Source organism: Sus scrofa, chromosome 4 (genome assembly GCF_000003025.6).
Source record: "Sus scrofa isolate TJ Tabasco breed Duroc chromosome 4, Sscrofa11.1, whole genome shotgun sequence".
Taxonomy (NCBI): domain Eukaryota; kingdom Metazoa; phylum Chordata; class Mammalia; order Artiodactyla; family Suidae; genus Sus; species Sus scrofa.
The window spans coordinates 118,372,926-118,387,645 of NC_010446.5; the positions used below are offsets into that span (position 1 = coordinate 118,372,926).

At 40.2% G+C, this 14,720-nt stretch overlaps 2 protein-coding genes across 2 annotated transcripts in view; one reads left to right on the top strand and one right to left on the bottom strand.

The window, feature by feature from the left end:
• FRRS1 (ferric chelate reductase 1) overlaps window positions 1-10,722 on the top strand; it is a 114,507-nt gene extending 103,785 nt beyond the window's left edge. Inside the window, exons 18-19 of the transcript XR_002343004.1 lie at window positions 2,710-2,921; window positions 6,346-10,722. The gene's annotated coding sequence lies outside the window, so the exon portion shown is untranslated. The remainder of the gene's footprint in view (window positions 1-2,709; window positions 2,922-6,345) is intronic.
• The window catches only part of PALMD (palmdelphin), a 50,555-nt gene continuing 40,155 nt past the window's right edge, over window positions 4,321-14,720 (bottom strand). Inside the window, 6 exon segments of the mRNA NM_001038645.2 lie at window positions 4,321-4,672; window positions 9,688-9,747; window positions 9,750-10,784; window positions 12,455-12,568; window positions 12,687-12,720; window positions 12,858-12,972. Of these exon segments, the coding sequence (NP_001033734.1) occupies window positions 4,629-4,672; window positions 9,688-9,747; window positions 9,750-10,784; window positions 12,455-12,568; window positions 12,687-12,720; window positions 12,858-12,972 (1,402 nt within the window). The 3' untranslated portion in view covers window positions 4,321-4,628.

Genomic DNA, 14,720 nt, shown 5'->3' on the forward strand with positions numbered 1-14,720 from the left:
GTTCCCTTGTGGTGCAGTGGTTAATGAATCCGACTAGGAACCATGAGGTTTTGGGTTCGATCCCTGGCCTCGATCAGTGGGTTAAGGTACTGGTGTTGCTGTAACCTGTGGTGTAGGTCGCAGATGCGGCTCGGATCTGGCATTGTTGTGGCTGTAGGGTAGGCCAGCAGCTGTACCTCCAATAAGACCCCCTCGCCTGGGAATGTCCATATGCCGCACGTGCAGCCTTAAAAAGACGAAAAAGACAAGGAAAAAAAGAAAGAAAGAAAAGAAGATGAGTGTCCTCAGCACTTTGCGTCAACATTGTATTTGAGGTTTTAGCAAGGGCAGTTAAGTGAGAAAAAGAAATAAAAGGTAACCAGATTGTAAAGAAAGAAGTAAAACTATCACTTTTTACAGATGATATAATTTTATATACAGAAAATCCTAAGGAATCCAGTAAACAACTACTAGAAGAAATAAATAAGTTCAGCAAGGTAATGGGATACAAAATCAATATAAAAACTCAATTGCATTTCTAAAACACTAGCAATAAACAGTCTGAAAGTGAAATTAGGAAAACAATTCCACACCCATCAAAGAGAATAAACTAGGAATAATTTTAAGAAAGTGCAAGACATGTGCACTGAAAACAACAAAACATGGTTGAAAGAATCTAAAGATTATCTGATGAAATGGAAAAACATCTCACATTTAACACATTTATGGGTGTATGTCAAAGGTGCATAGGAACCAACTCGAAAGAACTTTCATTTGGCCAAAGCTGAAACAATTTGAGCCACAAATTGTGTTGGACTGTAACAAGTGTAGTGTAAACATCCATGAATCCATACTGATTTAAATTAATGACTGAATGAATAAATGTGAAGAATAGACAGATTGGTGCAGAGGAATTTGAAGTAATTTATGTAGATACTCTCCTCGAGGAGCATGAGCTTAACTCCCTACTCTTTGTGTGAGCTGTGCATAGTGACTTCTTCCCAAAGCATGCAGTATACATAGAAAAGGGGAAAATGTATAATTTTATAGTGAAGTAACCTGACAAAACTATATTAGCCAGGTTATCAAGGTCAACCTTAGCAGCGATGAATCATATTGAAACTTTGTAACACTGATAGGATGTGATGACAATGACACTTTACCTCTCTGATCTTCCTTTCTCAAACTCATGACCTCTGTCTAGTCATGAAAGAGATATCAGACAATTTACAATAGAGAGGCACTCTACACAATACCTGACCAATAATTTTCAAAACTGTCAAGGTTGTCAAGAACAAGAAAGTCTGAAAAACAGTCACAGCCAAGAGGAACCTAAGGAGACCTGACAGCTAAAAGTAATGTGGTTTTCTATATGGGATCCTGGAACGGAAAAAGACATTAGGTCATTTGCGGCAACATGGATGGAGCTAGAGACTCTCATACTGAGTCAACTAAGTCAGAAAGAGGAAGACAAATACCATATGATATCACTTATACCTGGAATCTAATATATGGCGCAAATGAACCTTTTCACAGAAAAGAAAGTCATGGACTTGGAGAATAGGCTTGTGGTTGCCAATGGGGAGAGGGAGGGAGTGGAATGGATTGGGAGCTTGGGGTTAATAGATGCAAACTATTGCCTTGGAATGGATTAGCAATGAGATCCTGTTGTGTAGCCCTGGGAACTATGTCTAGTCGCTTATGATGGAGCATGATAATGTGAGAAAATAGAATGTGTATGTGTATGTGTAACTGGGTCGCCATGCTGTACAATAGGAAAAAAAGTTGGGGAAATAACAATTAAAAAATAAATGAGAAGCAATTAAAAAAACCTAGGGAAATCTCAAACTATGAGACCTTAGTTAATAACAGTTTATTACTCTAAGTTCATTAATTATAACAAATGCATTATACAAATGTAAGATGTTAAGAATGGGAAAAACTGGGTGTGGCATATATGGGAACTTTGCATTTCTTCTGAATTATTCTCTTAATCTACAACTATTCTTTAAAATAATGTTAAATATAGTTAGCTGTGTATACAGTGACTCCAGAGCGTGTGTCTCCTCATTTGGGGGAGAAGGTGAGATCTTTGTATAAAGGATACCTGCATCTGATTAGATTGAAACAGGTTTTTTTTTTTTTTTTTTGTCTTTTTTTTTGCTATTTCTTTGGGCTGCTCCCGCAGCATATGGAGGTTCCCAGGCTAGGGGTCGAATCGGAGCTGTAGCCACTGGCCTACCCAGAGCCACAGCAACGCAGGATCCGAGCCACGTCTGCAACCTACACCACAACTCACGGCAACGCCGGATCGTTAACCCACTGAGCAAGGGCAGGGACAGAACCTGCAACCTCATGGTTCCTAGTCGGATTCGTTAACCACTGCGCCACAACGGGAACTCCTCTTTTTTTTTTTTTTTTTTGTCTGAAACAGTTGTTTTTTAGTTGCTTGAATGGTCAAATGTGTGTAGAAGCATAAATACGGAAGCTAAGTAGAAAATCAGATGGACCGTGTCAATTAAATGTTTCATCTTTATCTTCATCATTTAATGCTTCCTCTCCAAACCCACCCTTTGTTGCTTTACTTTGTGAGGTAAACATTTCTCTTTTGCCCGTTGATGCAATGTTAGGCTTTGCCAAAAGAGGGTGCTAGAGGGATCCCGCAGGCAATAGTGGCAAGATGGCACTTCATTTCCATTTTTCCAGCTTTCCTTCCTTTTCATTGAACAGTAGAGCCAGTGGATTGGTGTGTGGATGGTCCAGTCCTCAACAGCCCTGACCTACAGGCTCCAGCTTTGCACTTAGAACCTGTTCTGCCCATCTGGCAGCCAATTCTGCAGCAGCTCCAGCTTCACTCCTAGGCAAAAGATCAGCTCCAGCCTCTCACAAGTTCTGGCCATGCTGGGCCACGTCTACATTCAAGCCCTGATCCATACCTCATGGTAAGTAGCTAGATGACCTGCCAGCCAGATTCTCGCTCATGTTGCCTGAGCCCTGCTGGTGTTACACAGCCTCCCCTTGCAGACTACGTCTTTTTCCTTATGAACCATTTATTCATTCATTTATTTACTGATCACTTGCTAGGTGCCAGGCAGTGTTCTACTAAACTTTTGGGTATAAAAATCAGTGATTTTTTTTTTTTTTTTTTTTTGGACCACATCTACGGCATGTGGAATTTCCCAGGCTAGGGATCGAACCCACACCACAGCAGTGACCCATGCAGCTGCAATGACAATGCTGTATCCTTAATCTGCTGCACCAAAAGAGAACTCTTCCAAACCAATGACTTAATCACAAGGATGGTGGAGCTACAAAAGAATGTGCAGATTTGACACGTCACTTATGCTAACATTGGAAAGTGACATGAAAGGGGAGAAATTGGACTTTTGGGTCTAGAATCGGGGTATTTGTATGAAAATGCCTCTGGAATTTGACTCTCCAGATTTTCCTGAACCTTCCAGGCCAGCTGAGGAGCTCTTTCCACCTAGAGAACAACTGCTCTTGCAAACAACTCATCTTAGGTTGATGCCCCCCAGATAAATGCTTGTCCTTATCAGAATCTGCTTCTTTTACCTCTTGTTGCCTCCACATCAGTAGCTAAGGTAATCTCATCATAGTCTCACAAGGGAAATTTATTTTTTCTCTGCGAGGACACTGACTATTCCCTGAAAGACTTGGCAGGACCTGAGTAATTTGCACTGGCGTGATCCAGGGAAGGATGTGTTCAAGTGGATTTTGAGGGTGTTGAGTGGAGGGCAGTACAATAAAGTGAGTAGGAGAGAATTGGTATGGGAGTGTTCTTCAAATCGTGATGGACTATTCTGGGAAGAATACTTGGGAATGAAATGTTGTACACCTTCTTATTATGTTTTAATATATTAGGATTCTAACTTGTTTTCAAGAACTGGTCAAACATAAGACCAGATTTTTGTTGAGAATTTGGGAAGTCTTCCATCCAACAGCCTTAGATCATGTCATTGGACCCTGGGATTCACACTGAACTGAATGAAAGAAAGATGATATTTCAAGAAGAATGAGCATATATATCAGTTATCATCTGAGGAGCCATGTACACTATCCAAATGCAGTCCCGAAATATGAAGAAAATTACTGCATGCACCTTTAAAATGTATGCAGAGAGCTTTAAGTCTCTATCAAGTTAATCGATTCGGTTCTTAGCAGAAGGATATAGTTGTCTTAAAGCCTCGTTGACTTGGGATGGCATGTTTACTTGTTAGAGTTGAAGATGAGTATTTCTGTGAGGAGGCCCAGTGGCTTCCTTTGATCTTTGAATCTTTGTTTAGCAAAATTACAATGTCAGTTAATAAAATATAGTCAGACTATTTTAAATAACTTTATTTTTACGTTTAACAAGCTCTTATTAGAAATGCTTTGGTATCAATACGATAAAAATACGTTGGTCTCCCCCTCACTGAATCATGTCAAGTAACTGGAAAAGTTAAATGTTCTCCCTAGATTTTAAAAATTTTCTTTTTACAAACAATGACTACTGCTTATTCACATGGCTTAATATGGGTATAATTATATTTTTTGAATCCCGGGAATAAGAAACAAAATATCCAGAAGAGAAATTTGCAGACATTTCTTAGCTTCTTCTTCAAAGAATGTTTACGTAGATGGTACACCTCTCAAATAACTTTTTTCCCCAGCTTTGCCATTCTCATCCTTAAAGCTGCAAATTAAAGAAGAAATAGAGTTATTAAAAAAAAGCTTTAATATTCACGCTAAATGACCATTTCATAGATTTCAGGAAAGTTTGAAACATACCTCAGATGGTTTTATCCAACAATGTGAGCATTGTTTTAGTAGCATAAAAAGATAGTAGAAATAATAAGCTCTGGTTAACTTAGGGCAGAAGCAGGCTCAGAATCAGAAGGAACCTATTTCTATAAAATTAATAGTGTAAACATAGCATAAATTGAATAAATATAGGATTAGTGCATAATATCACTATTAGCTATAGATAAAGAGCTACAGGTCAATGACAGTGTTTTGTGCATATTTCTGATCTATGCACTACCAAAGGGGGAAAAAAAAACCCTAATTCACGATGGTTGGGTTATCTTTTAACTCATCAAATTTGGTTATTCTACAGGCTTCATCCTTGGATACAGAATGGGAAGAACAAATTTTTTTCCTTCTTTCCTTCCTTCCTTCCTTCCTTCCTCTCTCTCTCTCTTTCTTTCTTTCTTTCTTTCTTTTTTGTCCTTTTAGGGCCACACCTGAGGCATATGGAAGTTCCCAGGCTAGGGGTGAAATCGGGGCTGAAGCTGCCGACCTACGTCAGAGCCACAGCAACACAGTATCTGAGCCATGTCTGCAAGCTACACCACAGCTCATGGCAACACTGGATCCTTAACACACTTAGCAAAGCCAGGGATTAAATCCACATCCTCATGGATGCTAGTCGGGTTCGTTAATCACTGAGCCATGATGGGAACTCCCAAGAGCAAACTTCTTTATAATGAAACAATGTGAGTCAGTAGTTAGGAGTTGGAGTATTTATAAAATGTCTTTGTCAAGATTTAAGTATTTTCAACAGTTCCCGTTGAGGCTCAGTGGTTAACGAATCCGACTAGGAACCATGAGGTTGTGGGTTCGATCCCTGGCCTTGCTCAGTGGGTTAAGGATTCGGTATTGCCGTGAGCTGTGGTGTAGGCCGGCAGCTACAGCTCTGATTAGACCCCTAGCCTGGGAACCTCTACATGCTGAGGGAGCAGCCCTAGAAAAGGCAAAAAGACAAAAATAAATAAATAAAAAGATATAAGTATTTTCAAATGGCAGATGTATCTTTTTGGAGCATATTTCACTGCTGATGATATAGTGGATGTAGAAACCATTTTAAAAATATAGATTTAAAATTCATAACACATGTCTGATATTCTGGTATCATGCCCTTCATATTTAGGACTTAGAGTATAGCTGCCTCAGTCATGTTCCAAAAGTTGCGAGATGCTTTCAAGGCACCGACCATTACATTCATGTGTAGTATGGCCCAAGAACCAGCTACTTAACTGTCTGCAAAATTTTGTTTAATTAAAAATAAAAAGGAAGTCATGTTCTCTCACTTTACAGCTGTATATTAGTTGCCTATTAACAAATGAAATGACCCTATATCTGAAAAACTCTTTTTCACAAATACGAGAAAGGGTAGGAATCCAATACTGTAAGAAGACTATGATCATTTTTATTGTCACTGTACTTATACAAAATGTTTTTGTCTAAATGAAATCAAAGAGCATTATTTCCCTTGGAAACTTCAGGGAAACTGTTATACCTAGTGGGAGGATCAAGAATATTCCCTTGAGTTTAGGACCAGCTGAGAGAATTTCTTTTGCTCTGTAGCCAGGAGGACAGTCTCGATTGCTGGGAGATGCTGGCTGGTGAAACCTGAGGAGAGGACAGTACTTCCACAGCAAGAGGGGCGCTGAAGGCAGAAGGCAAGGTTTAATGGTTTTTACCCTTGGATTTTGGGACCTCTGTTTTGCCATACTGAAAATGAGAGCAGGGACAAAATCTCCTCCCTAGAATAGCCCTCAGTTTAGCTTCCGTAAATCAGGCATGCCCATTGTGCTGTGGACGTTCAATGCAGTTCTTAACGTACACCCTGGACGCCTGCGTTCTCAGGAGTGGGATAGTCCAGTAATGCACCGTCTCGTTGTTTTAAGGGGGGAAAAGATTTCCAGATTGCTAGGGTCTGCTGTTCCCTTCTTTAGACCTATGGTAAGCAGAGGGTGTGAGTTCCGAGTAGATGTGTGGGGACGGAGCTTTTGGCAATGGAGGGCCCCTGGGGTAGCAGCTAAAACCCCTGAGTCGTCAGTTCTCCTTGTACCGCCTCCTTTCTGCTCTTCTCTGATCTCTACGTCCTCTCCCCAGAGCATCGCAGACGTGTTGTTTTGGCTGGTCTAATTCGGTGGGAGAGAGCTTGCCTCCTTCCTCTCAGTATCCCCTGGCTCCTGATGGTCGCCACAGGTTGGCAGTTTGACTTTGATAGCTTGTGAATCCCCCGAGCTGACGTTCCCTATGTCATCCTGAAAAGCCACTTGATCTGTAAGGGGGAAAACAGGCTAGAAGAAGTACCAGAGTGGACTGGTGAGGATGACAAAGGGAACCACCTGTCTCTCTGGCGGGGATGCTAGCGGAGCCCCAGTAAAGCTTACAGGGGCCTCTCATTGGCAGGCGTGTCTGGTATTGAACCAGATCCTTAGAACACACTCTGTTGTATTTGCATTAGCAAATGGACATAACTTTGCCTAGATTTTCTTGTCATTTCCTGTTCAAAGTTTTGACTAAAAAAAAAAAATCTGGTCTTTAGGACCTAACCCTAACCTTTTTTCTAGCTTTCTTTCTCCTTCATGCTCGCTTCCAAGTTAAAAGCTGCTCTCGGATGACATTTACATTAAAAAGGACTAAAAATTCTTAACTATTACACCTGTCAGGAATATTTATATTTAGTAGGGACCTATAGCATACATGAGGAAATTGACTAAAATGGTGGATTTTCAAGCATCAATATGCATTTTTTTTTTTTTTTTTTAGGGGGCTGGTTAGAGGGAGAAGCTCAACCTACTTGGTACTTGTGAAATTGAAATGCCTCCGTGGCTATATATTCTATTTATATGGTTGTTCCCTGAGGGCATATGTCAGTGTGATATATTTATTTTTTAACACTCATTAATTAAAAAATACCAGCTCTGTAATCCGTATGCTGAATTGGAAAACAGGAGTGTAAAACAATGTCATGACAGAAGGCAAGGAATTTGGAGCATTCTGTTTGTAAGATGCTTTGATTGATATAGCACAAAACTTTGTATTGTTACTTTGTCTGAAAAAGGTCTTCCTGTTTTCATTATTTTAGTTCAGTGGCATGATTAGTGTTGTCTGGAAACATTAGTCACTTCCTATCTTTTTCTCTGGGGTAGGTATGTTGACATGAGTAGAGGAGAAGGAATAAGGGTGTTCGGGAGGAGCTGGCTGCTCCCAAAAATGGGGGTCTGATGCTGGGTGAGGTCACTGCGCCCGACCATAAACTGCAGGCCCTCTTGTCTAAGCCTCCCGTGTTGTTGTTGGAGAATAACTTTAGGATGCAAGGTTTGATCGGCAAACAAAGTTCATCCTCAAACAGAAAGGGAGCTTTAGTTTCAGCGGGTTTGCACTCTGGGGACACCCCACTCCGCTCTGATTTAGGACGATCATACTGGTAGACTCTTACCAAGAAGTTAGAAATTCTTCAGATAATTACATTTACAACTGGGAGGCAGCTGTGCTCACCACTAGACCCCCCCAACACTTACATTTACAGCTGGTATGCCGAAATGAACTACGTAAAAAATGGAAGCGGTCCATTTGTTGTGTTTTATTTTTTGGCAACCTACAACTGGGTTTCTGAGTTGCAACGGAAGAATCGTTCCTGAATTGTCCAGGTGCCACCACAGAAGTGCAGAATTATCAAGTTCTTTGATTGCTGGATTAGCTGGGAGTTAATAGTTATTGCTTTATCGGGGGGCCTTTTTGACTTTTAGGGCCACACCTGGGGGATATGGAGGTTCCTAGGCTAGGGGTTGAATCTGAGTTGCAGCCGCCGGCCTGTGCCACAGCCACAGCAATGCGGGATCTGAGCTGCGTCTGCAACCTACACCACAGCTCACGGCAGTGCTGGATCTTTAAGCCACTGAGCAAGGCCAGGGATCAAACCCACGTCCTCATGGATGCTAGTCGGGTTGCTAACCTCTGAGCCGTGACGGGAACTCCAGTTATTGCTTTTTAATGAGAATTCTTCCATTAGAACATTTAAAATTACTGTTCCTTTCACATGTCCAATACTTATGCCTGGGTAATTCGATTCATGTCTTTAGCCATGGTAAGTACAGCTATTATAATTAATGTAATCATATTCTTAATTATTGTTTATAGATAAATAGAATACAATATTCAAATGGCAACAAGGAGTCTAAAATTGATGAGCTATCACTTTTGTAGAAAAAACTATTTCCTCTTCAATGCTAAAAAAGCAAGATTGCTATAAAATTTTACAGAGAATGAGAATATATGGAATGCACCTATTTAGAAAATAAAAAAAGTTTCTAAGTTAGGGAGGACTGTATGAAGTTAAATGTCATTGCTGATGTAAGATAAAATGATGTTCTATTTTAAAATGTAGAAAAAATAAGGAAATAAATTTAATAGAATTATAAAATTATAGGGAAAGAAGATATGCAAAGTAATAAAATATCACACTGAAAATTTGTTTCTTCTTTGTTCTTGCAAAATTAAGGCAATTTGTTAAGCTATGGAGGAAGTTTAAATCATAGGCACGAAAAAGAGCTGGCATCAGATTCTCATGGGAAAAGATCTGATATTAATGATCCAACATGCTAGGGATTCAAATACATTGACATACGGTACCATACCATGACAGAAGGTGAATTTCAAGTTACCAAGGTCAATCAATGCCATATCCAAATAAGGCAACAAGTTTTTTTTTCACTTTCTTTATCTTTGAAGTGACTTAATCACTTTGCTTATGGTGATTATAATTCATATCAGCATTAATTAAAAAAAACCTGTTAGCATGTATTAGTCTGTGAGGTGGTCAAAAAGAGCTGAAAGCAAGAGGGTTTGGCAACAACACAAAGAGAAGATTGTCACATGACTAAACAGCATGGCAAGCCTTGTCACTCTTGTTACCTGTTAAGGACGGATCCTCAGTCCCATCTCCTGCAATCTGAATGTCAAGCGGAGACTGGTGATGGGGCTGCCTAAGCTTTCTTCTTGTTCTTTCAGGGATATGGAATTTTTGTGGGGAGACTTGTGGTTTGTGTTTTCATGGGGGTTAACCTCTGCTCTCTTTCTCGGAAGCGGCGTCGGTTTGGCAGGCTGGAAAACCTGGCTGTGGGGAGCTATGGGATGGTACGATGGTTTCTCAGCTTCTCCTTCACCCTCCTCCTCCTCGTCGTCAATCACAACCAGCTCAGCACGGATGATCCCGTCATACCCTGTTAGAAGCTTCTTTTCTTCCTCACTATCGTCTGCCCGCTGATACCCCATGAAAATCATCGTCACAGGTTCGGTATCCTCCACGTCAGAAGGCAGGGAATGAACAATATTGTATCTGACGTCTTCCTCATCCTCCTGGCAGGTTGGTGAAGAACCCTGGCGTTCTGACTTCCCAACTGGTGCTTCTCCAGGACTCAGTTGTGACTTTGCAGAGGGAGCACACTTGTCCTGTGTCACATCTGATTCTTCCCAAGGAGTCATCTGCCTCTTTTGTGGGCTGTGGGGCCTCTCCTCTGCTTGTTGAGTCATTGATCGGGGGTGGGGTATGGGCCGAATGGGACTGATGTGATTGACGCTGCTGCCCCTCTCCTCTGAAAGCCCATTGTTCATAGTGTGTATGGATCCATTCATATCCTTACCCAGTCCACGAGCTTTCATCTTTATCCTTTCTTGAAAGTTTGGTCCAGGAGTTGCCTTCTCTCTCTGTGGAGTTGTAGGTCTGCAGAATGGATTGGCATATACAGGATCATGATACTCTGTCGGGGATTTAGAATTTCTCTCCGAAGCTTGTCTTAAAAGATCTTCTACTTCAACTGGTGCCAGGCCGTCGGTGCCGTTGTATGCTGCACTGTGATTAGAGCTCACTGCGTATACTGACTTTTGCCCATCATCATAAACTTTTATCCCTGTACCTTTAAAGTCATCTGATGGAAGAGGTATTGAAGACAGGACTGTACTTTCTCCAGTCTTCAAGTCTTTTTCAACTTTGATTTCCATGGCATACAAAGCTGTTGGGAGACAATTTGATCCTTGATTTAGTTAACTTTTTCTCTTGTAAACTAGCTTGCTTTTTTGCAGTGTTAATTTTTATAAGAAATATACCCTTTGATGTTCTTTTATGAGATATCTTTTAAAATTTTCCAATTTTATTCATTAATGATATAATGACAAGCACTTTCATGACATGGGTTTTTCTGTAAAGATGTGTGGAATTGTTGAAAGATGGGAAGGACTAAAGAAGAGAAGCTGGGAAAGAGAAACGAATGGTTCCAACTGGTAAGGATTGTCACTGGGGAACCAAAATATCTCCTCTTTCTAATTAATAAATGCAACACAACAGATTTATACCCTTTGACACTGGCCAGTGGGAGGAAGGAGTTTTTTTTTTTTTTTTTTTTTAAAGTTAGGAAGAATTACTCTGCATTCCTGTAGTTAAAAGGCCTAGCACAGGTTATTTTACTATGTTACACCCTTTGCTGCACAGACCAGCAGCCTGTTGAAATCAGAGAAGAGCATTCTAAAGTTTTCCCAACAGGGAGGTTGTTTAAATGTAGAACTGGTATTGAAGAGTGAGGAAGAAGGCTAGAATCACATGCTTCTCATTTTGCCTTATGTTCCTTTTCGTTTTCTGGTAGAAGAAGGGCTAAAAATAGAGAAAAGTCAGCTGTACTAGAACAACTGAATTGGGGAGAACTGGTTGACTTGGGGGAAGCTGAGATCCGCGTCTTGGCCCTGGCAAGATCCTGGGATGTTATCTGGCAGAGGAAAGCGAGTGGGATCCTGGGCAAATTTACACTGTGGCACCGCTTGTTTTATTGTGTCCCCTCCTTCCTCTCTGAACATAGCTTACGTTTCATCTCTCCTCTGTCCGGGTGGTTCTTGGTCTTCCCTGGCTACTCAACCAACATGGCAACACCCTCACCCCCACTTGTCCGTCCCCCTTCTCTGCTTTATTCTTCAATTTAGCATTTTCACCTCTTAACATATTTTATTTATGTACCGAATTTTAATCTATTTTTTTTTTTCCCCGTTAGAATGTCAGCTCTGTGAGGGCAGAGGTTTTTGCTGTTTTATTCACTATTGTATTCTTAGTGAGAAAACTGAGCTTGGCATAGAGTAGGGGTTCACGGGGAGTATGTGTTGAATGAATGAATGAGTGAATGAATAACCACTTCCTGCAGATAGCGTGTAGCTTCTCTTTTCACTCTATAATTCAAAGTTTCCCTCTCTGCCTGCACACCAGCCTTCATTTCCCCAGGGGCTTTGAAGTATTCGTTTCATGCAAATCATTCTCACATGGTGGGTAAATAATGCCTACCCTTCTTAAGGGGAATATTTTCTTTTTATTCATTTCCTTTCATTTTATTCTGGTTTCTACTACATGGAATATGTTGGGAGAGAGATTTTTGAGAAGGGCTTTGCGTTAAGAGCCTCTCATATTATTCAGGCCTTTATCTTCCCTATCCTTACCGAGTTTGCTGGAGAATAAAATGCATGGAATAAATATTACAACCCCACTATCCCTACTTATGCAAGTGACTTCCATACCTCATGGAACTTTGTAAAATGGACCATTGCTTAACCTGGAAGGATAGGACATCATAGCGATTTGCTAATATGTGACACTGTAAAATCTGAATTTGAGAACCTACCATTGAAGACAAATTTTTTCATATACCTTTTCTATTTTGCTCATCGTCTTCTATTCCTTCATTTCTTTCCTTCCTTAATCTGGAAGGTACGTAGGATTTTGGAAGGTCAGGGATATTAGCATAGATGTCCTCAATTGACGCTGTAAAATTAATATTAATTCAGAATTCATTTAGAATATATTAATAATAAAGGGAACGTTTCAGTAGGCTTATCAAAAAATATCTTAGTTAGGCATGACAGTCTGCTCAAAAACATACCTCCTGATGTTTCTTCTTTTTCTACCTTCACAGACTATAAAGAAAAAGAATTCTCCATGATTAATACAGTTTAAAAATAAATTCTAATTGTGGATATATTATGAAGAATTATGTACTCTTTGTGAATTGTTTGGTGAAGGACTCAAAGTTTTAAAATAAGCTAATGCTCACCCTTATTATGTCTTCTGTTGTCCTCTCCACTGATTTTAGTTTCTTTAAAATTGCCTCTTCGTTGGTTGAGATTTGCAGCTCAGCCTTTTCAAGATCTTGGATCTCTTTCTCAAGTCTGACAACAAAAAGACGCACTTTTTATTGCTCAAGACAGTACAAATACAGAGCTCTCCACAACCTCTTCTGTATTTCCAAGCTTTGCATGGAATATTACACATAATATTCCAGATACCATCTAAGAATGTGACATTACACCCAATATCACATTAAATACAGCGAAGATGCTTAATACCTGACTTTGGCTTAATTGTTTTTCATTCAAGTTTTTTTCATTTTTCATTTTTGACAGAGGGAATCTTTGGGTAAAATATTTGAGCCTCGATCCCAATCGGACTTTTCTTCATTGCAACCACTAATGTTACTTCCAAGTGAAATAGGGAGATTTCTTTCATAAAGAGACTGAAGTTTAAAGTTGGACCAAAAGGAACAGTCCATCTGTCATTATCCTGCAGATTGCCAATTTTTCTTACACGAGTTCCCATATAAATTATTTGGAAAAAAATTATAATTTTTTTTCTAGCCAAGCAAGACATTATAATTATTAAACTTGATTTAAAAGTCATAACTATTTAACACTTAAAAACCGTGCATATCCTAACATTGAAAATGACACTTCATTTTAATCTCCCAATTTTCTAAAAGTGAGTAAAGAGTTGAAAAATGGGCAAAATCTAGTACAGTGGCCTCAGCTGCTACTGTTTATAGAGACTACATTTCCTGGGGGGAAAAAAGTTCTTACGTGGCCTGACAAAATGTAAGGGAACTCATGAGGACAGAAACAGACCTGTGAAATTGGGTCGTCGCAAACATTCGGAGCTGGTATCTTGAGCAGCTTAGAGCTGCCTGTCAGATTCAAGTTAATTCAGGGTGTGGCCTGGTGACCTCTATTCTAGATAAAAACACACAACCACTGGCATTCATAGAGTTAGTAAAGCTGGTCCTTGGCAGCCATGAAACACATGTAGTTTCTCAGCCAAATACTCTAAGCTCTGAAATCAGCTGCCTTGGAGGATGGCTGCCTAGATATAGCAGCTAGTTCAGGAGATGGGTGGATGTTAGTGTCAGCTAAGATAACTGTCAGCTTTCTCAACTTCCCTCTCTTTTTTTTTTTTTTTTTTTTTTTTTGTCTTTTTCTAGGGCCGCATTCGCGGCATATGGAGGTTCCCAGGCTAGGGGGCGACACCAGAGCCACAGCAATGCCAGATCCAAGCCGCTTCTGCAAACTACACCACATCTCACGGCAACGCTGGATCCTTAACTAAGCGAGGCCAAGGATCGAACCTACAACCTCATGGTTCCCAGTCGGATTTGTTAACCACTAAGCCACGATGGGAACTTCTCAACTTCCTTCCTTAAGATGGTCATGCATCTGGCAGCTCACAATTCCTGTACTATCGTCACACCAATAAAAGCCAGTAATGATACGGTCGAGCAGATCATTCTCGAGTTCACTGCTTTCATTTCAAAGTTCTGACTTTCCTGCTGCCACTAGCTGTTGGTAGTTGGCTGTTTATAGCTGAGGAGGTTTTCTTGCTTATAAAACTCCAGGTACAGTGTAGACCTTGGGTTTTTTAGAGGTACTGAGGTGTCATGCTGTGTTATTAAACTCCCTCTGAGTTTAATGTATCATGAGGAGTAGCACATTTGCCCATCAGTAGAGTTCTGGGGACATCTGTTAGTTGATGGAGTAGAAAGTTCTGTACTAAAAATGACAGATCTGGATTATTCTGTTTCTGCTGCTCAGTACTTTTGACAGCCGATTCTCTTAATTTCCCTGAAGTTCAGTTTTGTAATAGGTGCAAT